The sequence below is a fragment of the Bombus pascuorum genome, chromosome 5 (assembly GCF_905332965.1).
Source record: "Bombus pascuorum chromosome 5, iyBomPasc1.1, whole genome shotgun sequence".
Taxonomy (NCBI): Eukaryota; Metazoa; Arthropoda; class Insecta; order Hymenoptera; family Apidae; genus Bombus; species Bombus pascuorum.
Genome location: NC_083492.1, coordinates 17,959,364 through 17,974,532, shown reverse-complemented (window position 1 = coordinate 17,974,532; position 15,169 = coordinate 17,959,364). Strand labels below are relative to the sequence as shown.

At 33.9% G+C, this 15,169-nt stretch overlaps 3 protein-coding genes and 1 long non-coding RNA gene across 9 annotated transcripts in view; 3 read left to right on the top strand and 1 right to left on the bottom strand.

Annotated features, from left to right (window-relative positions):
• Positions 1 to 15: 15 nt before the first annotated feature.
• On the top strand, positions 16 to 6,520 carry LOC132906889 (symplekin). The gene is made up of 16 exons (XM_060959486.1): positions 16 to 365; positions 606 to 802; positions 893 to 1,126; positions 1,204 to 1,490; positions 1,561 to 1,790; positions 1,869 to 2,054; positions 2,133 to 2,575; positions 2,655 to 2,927; positions 2,996 to 3,179; positions 3,338 to 3,579; positions 3,644 to 3,822; positions 3,900 to 4,060; positions 4,139 to 4,274; positions 4,365 to 4,729; positions 4,836 to 4,913; positions 5,017 to 6,520. The coding sequence occupies exons 1-16, from the start codon at positions 312 to 314 to the stop codon at positions 5,101 to 5,103; spliced, it is 3,336 nt and encodes a 1,111-aa protein (XP_060815469.1). The 5' UTR covers positions 16 to 311; the 3' UTR covers positions 5,104 to 6,520.
• Positions 4,735 to 8,487, bottom strand: LOC132906896 (17-beta-hydroxysteroid dehydrogenase 13-like). Of its 6 annotated transcripts, none has more exons than XM_060959506.1 (8): positions 7,745 to 8,021; positions 7,393 to 7,569; positions 7,142 to 7,318; positions 6,909 to 7,058; positions 6,580 to 6,836; positions 6,393 to 6,518; positions 6,237 to 6,325; positions 4,735 to 5,210 (listed from the first exon to the last, which is right to left on the bottom strand). In XM_060959506.1, exons 1-7 carry the CDS (start codon positions 7,745 to 7,747, stop codon positions 6,259 to 6,261), a joined length of 957 nt encoding a protein of 318 aa, XP_060815489.1. In that variant the 5' UTR covers positions 7,748 to 8,021; the 3' UTR covers positions 4,735 to 5,210; positions 6,237 to 6,258. The 6 variants fall into 6 exon arrangements, with proteins under 6 accessions (XP_060815489.1, XP_060815493.1, XP_060815492.1 ...); XM_060959509.1 differs by lacking the exons at positions 4,735 to 5,210; positions 7,745 to 8,021 and adding exons at positions 8,060 to 8,123; positions 8,214 to 8,487 and having other exon boundaries at positions 5,840 to 6,325; XM_060959508.1 differs by lacking the exons at positions 4,735 to 5,210; positions 7,745 to 8,021 and adding exons at positions 8,060 to 8,123; positions 8,294 to 8,487 and having other exon boundaries at positions 5,840 to 6,325.
• A 313-nt stretch (positions 8,488 to 8,800) lies between these two features.
• Positions 8,801 to 9,600, top strand: LOC132906900 (uncharacterized). Its single transcript, XR_009658057.1, has 3 exons — positions 8,801 to 8,983; positions 9,255 to 9,347; positions 9,482 to 9,600. It is a non-coding gene; the product is annotated as an uncharacterized LOC132906900 (long non-coding RNA).
• Positions 9,601 to 11,268: 1,668 nt separating this feature from the next.
• The window catches only part of LOC132906895 (slit homolog 3 protein), a 34,856-nt gene continuing 30,955 nt past the window's right edge, over positions 11,269 to 15,169 (top strand). Inside the window, exon 1 of the mRNA XM_060959503.1 lies at positions 11,269 to 12,246. Within this exon, the coding sequence (XP_060815486.1) occupies positions 12,198 to 12,246 (49 nt within the window). The 5' untranslated portion in view covers positions 11,269 to 12,197. The remainder of the gene's footprint in view (positions 12,247 to 15,169) is intronic.

Genomic DNA, 15,169 nt, shown 5'->3' with positions numbered 1-15,169 from the left:
AGACGATTATAGCGCTTAGCGGTCAAGAAAAAATGCCAAGATGGCAACGTAAACGATTTCGTTCAATATTAGGACAGCTTTTATTGTTCATTAACTAAAATTTAAACATAATATTCGAAAAAATTATTTAAAAAGAAATATAGATTCTTTGCTAAAATTATTAGACACTATTTGTATTAAGTGGGGGGAAATCTACAAAAGAAACACATATAAACTAACATATCGAAACTTGGGACAATTATTTTCCGACAGCTCATTTTTTTAATAATCGTTGCTTGCATTTAGCGTTATATGATTTATTATTAAATATAATGGATCCTCGAATACATAGAAGAACAGAGCCGGAAAAAGGACCGGGCGATTTGGTCAGTGTATTAACCTTTCAAATTATCGTTTCGCAGATACATTTTATGATACAAAATAAGCATTTACAGTAAATACATATGCGTATATATTTATAACGGTGACTATAAACAATTAATTATGACGATTATTTGAAAGAAATTTCAATTAGAAGAATCAAAAAAATTCCTAGTTATAAAATTCCAATTGTCTTTACTATACGAACAAAAAATCGGTATTTTGATCTAGATTATATTTTACAGATAGTTGAATGGTTAAATGAGGCTTCACTAAACCCAGGAGAAGATATAAAAGTTGCAAATTTATGTAAAGTTCAAGAAATATTAATAAACAAGGAGCCACAATTACTTCCATTATATTTGGATGAAGCATTACAGTTTTCCTTAGATAGGAATGCAGAAGTTAGGAAAACAATTACAGGTTTCATAGAAGAGGCTGGGTAATGATCATTAATGGAACTTATAATGTATTGCATTGTAATATTACTTTCGTAACACACATTAATAAAATAATCATACTTCATTTGCAGTGTAAAACAACCTGAGGTAATTCCACGTATAGTTCAAGTACTTTTAAGACTAGTTTCTGATGAATCATCAGCTGTTGCTAAAAGATCTCTTAGAGCTAGTGGCAGAATATTAAGAGCTGCATTGAAATGGATATCTAGCGCCATTACAGTTACGCCAGAAATGGAAGTTGCATGGAATCAACTTAGTGCTCTCAAAATTCAAATTATAAATATGATTGACAGTGACAATGATGGGTAAAAAGAGTCTTTAAGTTGTACATTTATATATAGTTGTTAAATGTTAATTTCTAATCTTTGTTTTCTCTATTCAGGATTAGAACACAAGCTGTGAAATTTCTTGAAGGTGTTGTTTTGATACAAACATACCCTGACCCAGATATACCAAAGAAGTCAGATGATTTTTCTTTAGAAGATATTCCATTAACATTAAAAATAGCACGCAGACGCAAATTGGAGGAAGAAGCTAATGATGTAATGGACTTATTAATCAAATTTCATGGATCTCCACACGTTAGTAGCGTTAATTTGATGACATGCATGGGATCTTTAGCATTGATTGCTAAAACAAGACCTCAGTTTATGCCTGGTGTAATACAAGGTACATAAAATATTTAGTAACGTAATTTAATCATACTAAACTTATAAATAAAAGACATCGATATTTACAGCTTTGCAAAGGTTACAACATGATTTACCACCCACATTATCTGATTCTCAAGTAACCAGCGTTCAAAAACAATTAAAATTAACTTTATTAGGACTGATGAAGCACCCAGCTAGCATAGAATTTGCATCCACAATAGCTAAACAACTGACTCAATTGGGAGCAAAAGAACAAGAAATTCTTAAAGCTTATCCAAAACCAGAAGATATTCGACGCATGAAGAAACGACAACAAGTAAATAATTAAGCAATCAGCTTTAATTTAAATATATTAACGATCACTTCTTCATTTGAAATATATATGATTTTTTAGGAAGCAGCAGCGTCTTCCGCTGCAAAGCGTGTTAAAATCGAAACTTCTTTAATACCTGATGAATCAGAAATAGTGGCTAGTTTAGTACCCAGCTCAAAAGTATCAGAATTGGTTGAACTTTCAGAAAGTTTTATTGCTGAAAGATTAAGTGTAGACATTGTTACAGATTTAGTAATGGATAGCATGGTGAATATATTTTTGTATAAAACTAGTTGGGATTTTTAATATCTTCATTTTTTTATATCAAACGCATTTCATTAACAGGCGTGGGTCCCAGACACAATGACAACGATTTTTCAAAGAGAATATCAGCCTTCTTCAACGACCGATATAAATACTCAACGACAAACGATTGCTAAATTACTAGCGACACAAATAAGACAAGCTAAAACAAAGAAAAAAAAGGATGCAAAGGATGAAGATGCTGTGATGGAAGATTTAGTGAAAAATCCAACCATTAGCGTAGCGGAAGCAAAACGAGAGCGGAAACGTGAAAAAGATAGGGAAAAAGAAAAAGAAGCAAAGGCATCTCTGGAAGCACATGAAAAATCGCTTGCGAAGGCAAGAACTCGTTTAAAAGCCTTGAAATTATCTGAAGTTACAAAACCATTGTCAAAAGAAACTAAAGAAAGAATGTTACTGATGGCTGTGAATCGAATTTTGCTTTCTGAGAAGACAGCTGTATTTGGTGGTGTAGCAGCCATAAGGTACATCAGTTTATAAATTATTTATTTATTTGAAAGTATCCTAAAGTGAAACAAAATATTTCTTGTTATTTCTCTTTAGATCAAAAATTTTAACTACTCTAGCAGCAACGTTTAATCCATACATTAAAGAAGCAGTATTACGTTATATTACTGACGATATGAGAAATCGTTTAGACTTAGCTTTAGGTTGGTTGTATGAAGAATATGCATTACTTCAGGGTTTTCAAAGACGAACTACATTATGTACAAAGCCCCAAGAAGCTCCGCATCAGGCTTACAATTTTTTATTATGTACTTTAGTATCTGCAATAGATTTAGTTCAAGGCAAAGATCGTGACACATTACTACACAGGTAAGTGATATCAATAAAGCATTTAATAACAGAATATATAATGTTAGCTGCATGTGAATTTTAAAAAGGCTGTACTTGGAAGCTCCATTAATTACCGAAGATGCAGTCGAGGCTTTGAAAATGGTGTCATCTGATGAAACAAGAGGACTGATGCCGTTACAATTATTAAAAGAAATGGTTATTCGTAGACCAACAAAACAATTAGTTTTCCTAAACGTATTGTTATGTCATACTGGCCATGAAAACAATACGGTAAATTGTAATTATTTAATCTTGTAATCCAAATATCATATGTACATCACTTTAGAACCCTTTCGCTCACCATCCCCCCCGAATCCCCGCCGTTCCGTGGCAGTAGTTCTTGGTATATACGTGCGTATTAAGTATCTTAATTTTCTGTTCATAAATAGATAAGAGAAGCCGCTATACAGTTAGTTTGTCAACTATATAGTCGTCCTGAATTAAGTAAACTCATAGAAGAGTATGCAGTTCTCTATTTAGGTTTCTTACGACTACATACACCACCTGAGATCGTCTTCGGACAAGATCGAGGTAGACCGCAAGTAGAAACTCAGTGGACTGAGTCAACTACAAGAGCTTGTCTTGGATTATATCTTGCTCTGTTAAGTGAACATCAAGATTTAATTCATGAGTAAGTTCTTTTCTTAATAAATGCATATGTTAAATACAAATTTCTATTAATACTGGATTTCTAGATTGGCTAGAGTTTATACATCGATGGGTGCAGATGTAAAACGTATGGTTCTTCGATTAGTAGAAGGACCTGTTAGATCTTTAGGAATGGGGAGTCCGCAATTATTGTCATTAGTTGAAAATTGCCCTAAAGGCGCTGAAACGCTAGTTACAAGAATTATTCATATCCTTACAGAAAAATGTATATATGTTTTCACATTCAATCGTATACAGTTTTTTAAAAACTATTACAATATTTAACATCTCTTTTCTTTTCAGCTGCACCAAGTGTAGAATTAGTAGCAAGAGTACGAGAACTTTATCAGACCAGAGTTTCAGATGTTCGATTCTTAATACCAGTTTTAAACGGTTTAACGAAGAAAGAAGTTATAGCTGCTCTTCCAAAGCTCATAAAATTAAATCCTATCGTTGTTAAAGAGGTAAACGATATGAAATAATATTATCTAAATTTAAAATAAAATTTTGTATCATATATTACAATGATCCTCCTTTTACAGGTATTCAATAGACTGCTAGGCACTCATAATAATGAAAGTGGTGTACCTCATACATCTCCTATCACACCTGCTGAATTGTTAATAGCTTTGCATAATATAGATCCAAGCAAAGCAGAATTGAAAACAGTTATAAAAGGTATGACATATAAAATTTCTTCGTTTGTTTTAAAATGATTCTTTTTCAATTATTCATTCAAATTTTATATTTATTAATACCAATTTACAGCTACGTCCCTATGTTTTGCGGAAAAACAAATATATACACAAGAAACTGTAGCTGTTGTAATGCAACATCTTATGGAGATGACCCCTCTTCCTACATTACTCATGCGTACAGTGATACAAAGTTTAGCATTATATCCTAGGTTAAGCGGATTCGTTATGAATATACTTCAACGATTAATTCTCAAACAAGTTTGGAAACAACCAAAAGTATGGGAGGGTTTTGTAAAATGTTGCGAACGTACGCAACCACAAAGTTTTGCGGTTATTTTACAACTTCCTCCAGCACAATTGGCCGAAGCGTTAAAAATGGCGAGTAACTTACGAGCACCATTATTAGCGCATGTCGAAGCCTTTGCCGAAAATCAGGTATATTTCCTGCAATATACTTTATTGATGCTGTAATACTTATTCTATGTTTTATATTTTACTAAGAATGCAAAAGATTTAACACGGAAATGATGTGATATTTCAGAAAGCGCACATTCCGCAATCAATAATGGATGTTATTCAGGGTAAATCACCTTGCGACATACATGATGAATTTGATATTGTGAGTAAAACTACTTGTATATAAAGAGTTGATTTTTATATTATTATAAGCAAAAATAAATATATGAACTGATCCAAATAGTTCTTCCTTGAATTTCTTGCAGGCACCACCCGGTGATTATCCGATCGAACAAAAACCAGATACTATGGAAACTGATATTTCAGAACCAGCTCCGCCTGGTCTAGATTAGCATAAACTCATTCCAGTGTTGGGATTTGAATCATCATCAACAGATTGTCCCAACTTTAATGAATTTACCTTGTAAATTATAGATTATTTTTTTATGTCCAATCATATCTGAAATATCCAGTAATTTGAAATGTTAGATTCACGTATTTATCAAATCAAACATGAGACGTAAATATTTCTTTCTCAAAATTCATTGAAAATTCAATTACTTTTATAGGTATGACAAGCTCGTATTTAGTTCTATTTTGTAAATAGAACTTTGCATATAACTGTATATATGCATTATCTTCAGTACATGGTATATTTTTATTTAAACTATGATAAATGTATTTCCGATTCTACAAAACAGACTGAGTGAATTTTTCGTTACTTTCATTTTCGTGGAAAGTCAAACAATGTTACTATTAATAGTTGCGGATTTGTATTTATTTATTGACACCTGAGTGTTTTTTCTCTCTATCTCTCTCTCTCTCTATATATATATATTTTTTTTCTTTTTTTTTTTTTTTTTTTTACGAAATATGCACATAATAATAATAGACAAGACGTTCGGAAGATAATACATAGTTACAAATTAGTGTATATATGTGTGTATTATGTACAACATTAGGAAATGAAGTATAGTCTTCTGTACATCCAGATATTTTGCTATTAAATCGTCATAAGATTGACGCTGTGTATATAGGTTATTTTTGCATTGTGAATAGTATTTGTGTAGTAAATACTTAGTGCCTACCAGTACTTATTCAGTTTATTAAATATTTAATACTTATATCACGTGTGTATGTATCGTACACAAAACGTAAGTATAAAATCTATTTTAACTGCTAATTGATAATTCAGTTGTGTCACAAAATATTTTATACGCAGCTCATGTGATTATTTATTAATAAACTAGAGTATTTCGTTTTATATAAATGTTAGAATGTATAAAAATATATATAAGTAAAAATATATATGAAATTTTATAGCACAATAATAAAACAAACTACAAACATTGGTCTGTAGTGAAAAATACTTCAAGGATCAAATTATACATATACGAAATTAAATAAAATATTCGTTTTTCAGTACACTAAAGTTCTTTTGTTATCATTATAAAATCTTATTAACATAATAAAAATAAATTCTTACATTTGATTAGGAAAATTAAATATCATCCAAAATCAACGCCAGTGTCTAGCAAATCGCGCAACATAAATGATGCCTTCTTTGGAAGTATTCTACAAGTATAAAATATTAATTATTAATAAAACTTTATAGACTTGGTAATATTAATCTTCAATTTACCTAAGAATATGACCTAAGTAAAGTAAATATCCAGGCACACTGAATTCTGCATAATTTCGGCGAACTCCATCTAAAATTTGTTCAGCTGCGTCTGTGGCCGGCATTGTACCAAAGTAGCTTGGTATTCTGGAAGAATTGTGAAAAATAAATTTTCGATAAAATCAAATATCATCATTTGATTGCTTACCTAAAACGAATATCTTTTGCTACTTCTGCGCCTACAATAAATGGATAAACATGAACTAAAGTAATTATTATGTTACTATTCAAATGTCTTAATTCAGTATGTAATGATTCAGCTAATCCTTGAACTGCAAATTGTGCAGTGGACAAAGAAACTCTGTTTCCTCCTGTGGCAGTACCAGAAAGGCCAGCCACAGATGATAGAACCACTATGTGCCCTTTTCCAGCCCGTTCCATGCATGGTAAAACTGTATCCAATAACTAAAAACAAAAATGTGATGCGAAAATTTACAACTACTGCAATAAACTATGTATCATTCTAAAGATATTTACCCAAAAATGACTTAGAATCGTCAAGTCAATTGTATGCCTTATTTCAGGTGGATCTTGAAGTACTGCTCTAGGACTTGGTATACTGCAGCAATGGAAAAGCATTGTAACTTCACCTAACTCTGATTTAATAATATTCACTATACGAGCTACCTATTATATTTTATTTACAATTAAATCAATGTATAATACTTATTATATAATATAAATATATATTTTATAAATCTTATACTTACTTCATCCTTATCTGTTATATTACAAATATACATTTTAGCAACTCCTACTGATTTAGACGCTAAGTGTACAGTAGTATCACAATTTTCACTGTTAATGTCAACACATGCAACATTAACACCAAGTTGACACAAATGAATTGCTAATTCCCTACCTATGCCTCGACCAGCTCCGACGACCTAAAATACAACCTAAAATGTAAATGTTTGATACCTAATAACTCTTCATAAACAAGGATATAGAATTTTATTACCATTGCGACTTCTCCATAGAGATTTTTTAAAGGAGGAGGTCTAAATATTCTATATAATGCGATTAAGATAGCAAAAAATATTCCAAATAAAAGTGTCACAAGATCTAATATTAAAATAACGAGAGAATACAGTCTTAGCAACATCTTTGGTGGTTTGAAACTTCTCCTTAAACTCTCCTAGAAAAAAGATTTATATATATATATAAAATTATGTTTACTTTTAAATTATTAAATTAGCTTATTACAGTTCATTAAGAACTACTTCGTCATTGTAATAAAATATCTAAAACATTTAATCTTTCTTTTCCTTTTCTCTTTTTTTATAAACATAATTGTTTGCCATGATGCTTACCATTTTGATGCACTAAGTAATTAAATACCATCGAAAACGTGATCGTGTTATGAAAAAATGCAAATTAATTGAAAGCGGGTGAAAAGAAATTTGTGAAATCTAAAGATATATGTATCTTTTTATCAAATTACGTCGTAAACTTTATGATAACATATCATGACGTTAAGGAAAAGGAAGGACAAATTGCCCAAAATTTATTTAAACTAATTTATAATAATGTTAAGAAACAATAATATAAATCTCATATGAATGATGTATGTTTTGAATAATAAATCTAACAACAAAATATAAATTTTCAAGTTGTATCATACATACCACGTGTTTAATTACATTTTTTAAAACTTTCTACCGGCATTACTGCTGTTGCTTTTACATCATTCTAAATGAATTTGAATAAAATAAATCAGATTCTTGTTGTGTATTATTAATTAAAAGCCACATTAATAAATACGGAAGATAAATTCAATACTATAAAGAAATGTTAAAAGCTTTTGAACGTTTAACCTTTTATTCGCTTCGAACGGTCGTGTTCGTGTTGTATTTACTTACCCTATTTCAATAATTATACATTATTATTTGGTTAGCGCAAATTGTTCATTGTAATTTATTATTATAATTTTTAGTCTGATATCAAGTTGATGTTAGAAATTATATTCATTTTGTACTTTATTTTTCAAATTTCGAACTAAATAATTGATTTTATCTACATATAGCAATAAAAATACATATAAAACTCGCGTTTAGCACATTTGAAGTATTTTAAAACATGCAATCAATATTTAATAAATTAAGTTTAATGCAATATTGTAAAAAAGGTAAAGATAGTTTATTTAATATTTATTACCAAATCAGATTTCTTAGAACTCAAAATCTATTATAATAATAAAATTGCTCTAATAATAAGTTAAACAACTTTTATATTTTATATATCTTCTTAGTTTCGAAAGTTTTAGTTGATGTCTAAGTTAACAATAAAAAAAAATAATACGGACGTGTGAGAAGAAACGTATAGTAGCGAAGAGAATCAAATCTAGATGATTCCGTATCCCCGTGCTCTTGAACGGACATTACATTGATCGAGTAGACCGTGACGTAACTGTAAATTTTGATGTATAATATAGATTTAAATATTTGCTAAAAATGTGGTATAATGCTATGATACCCTTAGGTATAATAGGAGTACTCACAACAGCACCTGCTTACGTTGTACCATATATATTTAAGTATTTTACCGGAAACGTAAGTAACATAACCTCAATATAATAACCATTTGATAAGTAAGATTATTTAATATTGCAACGAAGTGACAATTTGTATGACTCCGTTTTATCTTTCTTTTCTGGAGTAAAAATTTAAGTGCTTCAAAACATAACTGTTAATTATTGTGTAATAGCCAATTTTATAAATGTGTTATTTATTGTACAAATGCTTTGTAGTTGTTTCAATCAATATTTAAAATAAATCTAAGTAGGTTTTTATGAGCTAATTTCTTTATATTTTGTTATTACAGCCAAATGGAAGATTGTACGATAACAATTTATTTGAGCAAATGGGATATGTTAGAGACTACGAATTTGGTGGTAAAAAAGTTTGGAAGTTTAATGTATGTATATGGTATTATAACTGTTTAATAACTTGTTATTTCTTGTATCACCATACGATATCAGATTGATTAGTTAAAATTTGATTAGTATATAAAAATATACAATATTTGACATAATTTTTGTCTCTTTTCAGGGTTTGGAAGTCATTCCTGACAAATAGAGTCATATATATGCCAGTACTGCATTAGTCTATCTTTAGTGGCTTTTACCTTGGTAAATGTATTATGTAAATATAACATCATAATATATATATATATATACATATGTATATAATGAAAGAATGATTTTCAGTATTAATCTCACAAATGTCCCTACTAGAAAAACTTATTTAACAGAAAAAGTATTATTTTTATGCTTTCGATATAATTATTATTTAGGAATTCTAAAAATATCAATGTAACTAAAACTATAAACTCGGAGGTTAAATTTAATTATTACTTATAATTTCGAGAATATAATTTTTGTCAGAGATTTTAGTGATAAGTTATTGTTGCATTGTTATAATAATAAAAAAAAAAAAAAGCAATCGACACGAGTAGATTTACATGTACAAATAAAATATTGTTTAGTATAAAAAAAAGCAGTTTAATCTACTCTTGAATATACTTTATTCAGGATGTTATATTTTTGTCAAAGGAAGCAAAGTCTTTATAACTGTAATGCGATCGTTTCAAAAACCATATCGCTTATTCCATAATCCGTTATTGCATTGAAAACCTTACTTGGAGAGCAACGGTTACACAGCAAAAGGCTTGTATATTTTCGGTCGTCGAGTATTTGGAATAAAACACAAAGTCGAATGAAAAATCGATAAGTTCAAAGTAGGTCTATCGAAAGAAATATTTTGCTTTTGTGCACAGTCGAGGCAGGTAACCTTTTCTTTTTGTCAAATTGTCAACTTGTTGAGAAAGGAGGAAATTTTTGTCAGCTTCATGGAAATTCTTATTTTCTTCGTGTGAAACATATTTTCACTATTCATTTTCAATATGCTTGACAAAAAAAGTTCCAGGTGTTTTAAACGACGATGTTCTTTGTTTTCATTATTGTAGTTTGAAACCCTTCGAAAATACATAAGATCGGCCCCTATGCGTAGACAGAGATAACGAACAATAGACAGCCGAGGGAAGTCTTTGAACTGGGGACTTAAAATCGTTATAGGTGTTCACATATATATTACACAGAGGCGCGCGCGCGCGCACACACACACACACGCACGTTTCTTTACGAGAAACGACGATAAAAGAAGGGGCAGATGAAATTAACGATGATTATCATTGAGCTAATTAAGTTTGACATTCGATTGCAAATATCTTTATTTAAAAAAAATTATCTAATCAATAAACACGTGCGAAAGATACGACAATGTATCGATCATTACATTTTATCCGAAACATTTTGCTCAAGGAATACAAGATTATAACAGATAAAATAAAGGAGATATCGGTTGAAATACTCTGTTGCATCGAGATATCGATTGCGAGAGCACGACGGAGTACGATCTTTACTTGGAGATAGAAGCACTTAAAGCGACTAGGTACTTCGGTCTAATATATCTTGAAAGTTTGCAGATCCGCTCACGAAATCAGAATTTACCGAATTTCTGCTCTTCATGTCCGCTAAATTTATCCGAAGATCTTTCCGATCGATCTTCCGCTAATCTTTCAGTTTCAAAGATTGATCAGCCGAGCCTAAATGCCTTCGAGCCCACTTATGATTTTTGACGTGTCAGGCGATGGCAATTTCTTTTATCCCGTATTGTACCGTCACCTAGAAGGTTAATTACCTGCCAGCTTTTATCCGCAGCACAAGGCATGCCTTCAATTTCAGCCGCAATCACCGGAAAACCGAAGGGAAAATCGGTCCTCCCCGAGATATCGGCCGGCAGCCTTTGGCTTAGCTTTAAATCGGTCTTCGGTGTGAACGGGCGACCTCACAGTCGAGTGCGAGACGTCGCGCAAGTAACATCGTGTTCCATGTCGCGTCCTCTTTCCTCAACGAATTTTCGTTCGATTTTTCAACGATCCTCCTTCGAAATTATTATTACTGCGCGATTTCGATACTCCTTAAACGTTCCGAGAACGACCGAAAAATATGTAACAGATAAACGAACAGCTAATTTGTTTACGCGGGAATTTTCAGATAACGGGGTCGAACTGCAAACACGTTTGTGTTCGGTATATTAGACCTTTCGGGCCCTAAGGACGAATATTTACATAAAAGCGACGGCCCGGCCGATACGGAAAACTGGGAAATATTTTCGAACAGTCTTCTTTCAAATAGCGAAGAAGCGCGTGGGTAGACCTACCGCAACAAGTCTTTCGATAGCGTCGTTGCTGTTTTCCTTTCCCTCCTGCGAGTATTATCCTTTTCTGTTTCGTTATACGTTAGACATTAATCGTTCCGTTATATGGTAAAAGAGAGCAGCCAAATATCATATTTAGTGCAAAGTGTACGGACAAAAGTTTTGGTCAGCGTTCACGGCCAACCTGTTAGTCATGTGGGAACGGTAAAAACCGTTCAGGCAGGAACTCTGGAAGAGCAGTTTCTCGGAAACGGTCGTCAGAATAGTAATAACGATGTAGTGAAACCTGCTTCTCGTCGTTGCACAAGGATACACGCGGTGTTTCAACGATCGTCCCTTTGATCGTTCGTGCGTTGTGATGTCTGTCGATTTTGCTAACGGTGCGTCCTTACGTGTGCATGCAAAATGATATCCTGCTCGAAAATATGTTTTCGCGATTTTTTCATCGCAACGTTCTGAGATCATTGGAAGAAAAGAGAAGGAAAAAGAGAAGAAATTTCTAAGGCGATAGAGACCTGCCTGATAGAGTTGTTTGTTTGCGGGGATCATGCAGCAATTTTGCAACGTTCCCGGAGGATGGAGCGACGGAAAGACAGGTAAGGAAAACCTACTAGAAATTATCCTTTGTTCGATTTATGCGTTGTTTCGCATTTATTCGAAATGCCAAATATCACGTACAATTGGAACTCGGTATTATTCGTTTATTTATGCTTTGTTTTCTATGCGATCCATTCCCACTCGGTCGTTCATTGCTCAAAGATCGGCGTCATTTCACGACATACAGGACAAAGCGCGTCATGTCGTCACGCAAAAGGAATCGCACAACTCGTCGTTTCGTGAAAATCGATCGGCCTTTCTCGTGTAGTTACGCGATATTTCGCAATCCGTTCGAAAGACGCGTTTCTCGCTCGTATTCTTTTAACGCTTAATATCGTGACACTAACGCTAATATCGGCTGATATTTTTGTTCCAAGGTCATCGTGCTCTTAAATATTTCACCAGGCTCGTTCGTTTCCAATTGCAGTACGCGTAATTACATCTCCCGTTGCACCGTTGTTTTCTTTGCGAATCCACGGGCATTTCGTTTCTTCCTCTTGCCGTCGTCGCTAGTTGAACCATGGCTCGTAAAATTACGTGCGAATCAGTTATGCATCGGCGTAGCCAAATATTTAGACTCCATTAGAAAAAGTACGCGTGGGAGAATCGAATCGGATTACAGTGTGGACGCGCGATTGGACCCGAGAGAATTTTGCGTGCGATAACCGTTAAAGATCGGATCGAGACAGAGTTTAAATTACTTTTCCTTGAACGGAAAGAGGAGAGACCGCGTTATCGGCGAGAAAGTTAATCTGCATTCTTGAACGTTGATAAATCGCACCCACGGTTTTTCTAACCGCGGTCGACTGTCGTTGATCGTCTTTTAAACTGTTCGTTTGTTATATAAGCAAACGGTTGTTTCGTGGACAGGCTAAAGGCAAATATAACACCAAAGGCCGGGCGATAAAAAATGAGAAAATATCTGGAAAAGGAAAACTGATATATATATATATATATATATATGCTGGCGTGTTGATTGAAAAATCCCGTTGAATCTGCGTTAAACGACATGTTCTACCCAAGTTTCGCGCCAGTCGAACGAAGAACGAGAGACAGCCTTTTAATTAAAATAATATTCGGGCGTGAATCGCGTTCGCACGTACTCGTGCTATTCGTCAGATTCGCGCGCGTAATTAAAATTTTCGTGTACGTGCGCGCCCCTTTACACGTACTAAATATTAAATTCGCGGCACGCGTAAGCTCCGGGGCGAAAAAGATTCGTTAATTTTTATCCAGCATCGAGCGACCGCCGCCCTCGTAAATGGGGGATTCGTGAGGTAGAGTATTTTAGAAAACGACACGATTTCGTCAGTCGTTGGATTTTCCGTTTCAGCTTTATCGAAGCAAGGAGATATGACCGCGATTATTTTTCCGTCGTTTACGTAATGACAAGAACAGAAGAAGGTAACGGCGTATCGTTATCAGGTTGTTCCAGTGCTCAAAGCTTTCTAATCTTTGTCAAGCGAGAGAAACAGTGGAAACTCGGCGAGGCGCACGATGCAATGCGATGCGATACGCAAGCCCATTAAGTCGTCGTACGGTAGATACGTCGAGAGCGTGAAGAACTTGCGCTTCCATGGAACGTTCGAATCGCTTGGCTGATTTGCTCGCACGTTCGAACTGTTTCCGACAAAAGAGGGTTCCAATGTATCGGTATGGTGTACGCCACGCACCGCGGCCGCGTATTTCAGCATATAATTAAACGACGTTGCATCACAAATAAATGTAATAATCCTTGCACATTGGCCGGTTTCCTAACGCGTTCACGGGGAGCGCTTCGCGAATAATTGCTTTTGCTTCATTGTGCAACGCGATCGACTCGCGTTCCAAGCTTCGCCGATCCCCTCTGCCATTGTCTTGGACCGTGCTCGCACAACCGGACCTATACTTTTCCTTCTCCGAACAACGTTTCTTCCCTTCTCGAAACGATTCGACCTCGTAACCATGCTACCCCGTGATCCTTCTATCCTTCTATCCTTCTATCCTTCTATCCTTCTATCCTTCTATCCTTCGACCGACTGCCCCTGCCGCCATTCTTCTCGATCGGCCTCGGTTCTCCCTAGTTTTTCCTCTCAATCCTCACCAATTTAAGCGCACCTGGAACAAGTCGCAGCAGATGTGTTCCGAATCTCGGTGGGTCAAAGACCAAAAAAACCGCTGGTCTTTTCACCGGAGCTATACACTTTTTTGCCTTTTTCTTTCTTCTTCCTTTCTTCTTGCTTTCTCTTCTCAGAAACGCCGCATCGTGGTTAATTAATTAACTCGACATAACTATATCAACGACTCAAGGTCCTATGTGAAACCTGACTCCACGTCACATTTCGTATATATATATATATGTAAATTCTATAGAATTCAAACTATCCGCCAAACGACATTTTTACTTTTACTTTGTTTTACCGGCAGTCATTTGCTGAATAGAATAGATGACGAGAGAAGAACGGTAATTTAGGACTTGGAAAGTCGATTCTCGATTTTTCAGGTATAATTTTTAGTAGATTTGTTATTAACCGTTTAATTTAATTATTCTCAAAATAAACTCGATTTTCCAGAATCGATCGCCCGATTTACCCCAAGGATTTACGTTATTACATATATATTAGAACGAATATGATTAAAATATAGCAAATAAATATATATATATATATATATATATGCACTCATACATAGGTATGTTATTTTACTAGTTTGCTGCTGAAATATCGCAACAGTGGAAAACTATAGAGTACCGTCTTGGCGACAGTGATCGAGAAAGTCAGGGCGAATCGTCTGGAATGAAAGTTGGAAAATATCACGGACTACAAAGGGTTGAATTAATAGAGAGCGAGTGAAAAATTTATTTCGTCCGTTAGGTTCTCGAGTATAAGCTACGAGCGATCGAGACCGCTTCCGTAGGAGAGCCGTTTACCGATTAATCGAACG

Coding starts and splice junctions, on each gene's coding strand:
- LOC132906889 (XM_060959486.1), top strand. CDS start 312: ATGGATCCTCGAATACATAGAAGAACAGAGCCGGAAAAAGGACCGGGC. Junction 1,791..1,868: donor GCATGAAGAAACGACAACAA/GTAAATAATTAA, acceptor ATGATTTTTTAG/GAAGCAGCAGCGTCTTCCGC. Junction 4,914..5,016: donor TACATGATGAATTTGATATT/GTGAGTAAAACT, acceptor AATTTCTTGCAG/GCACCACCCGGTGATTATCC.
- LOC132906896 (XM_060959506.1), bottom strand. Junction 6,837..6,908: donor CGATTCTAAGTCATTTTTGG/GTAAATATCTTT, acceptor TTTTGTTTTTAG/TTATTGGATACAGTTTTACC. Junction 6,519..6,579: donor GCAAAAGATATTCGTTTTAG/GTAAGCAATCAA, acceptor CAATTCTTCCAG/AATACCAAGCTACTTTGGTA.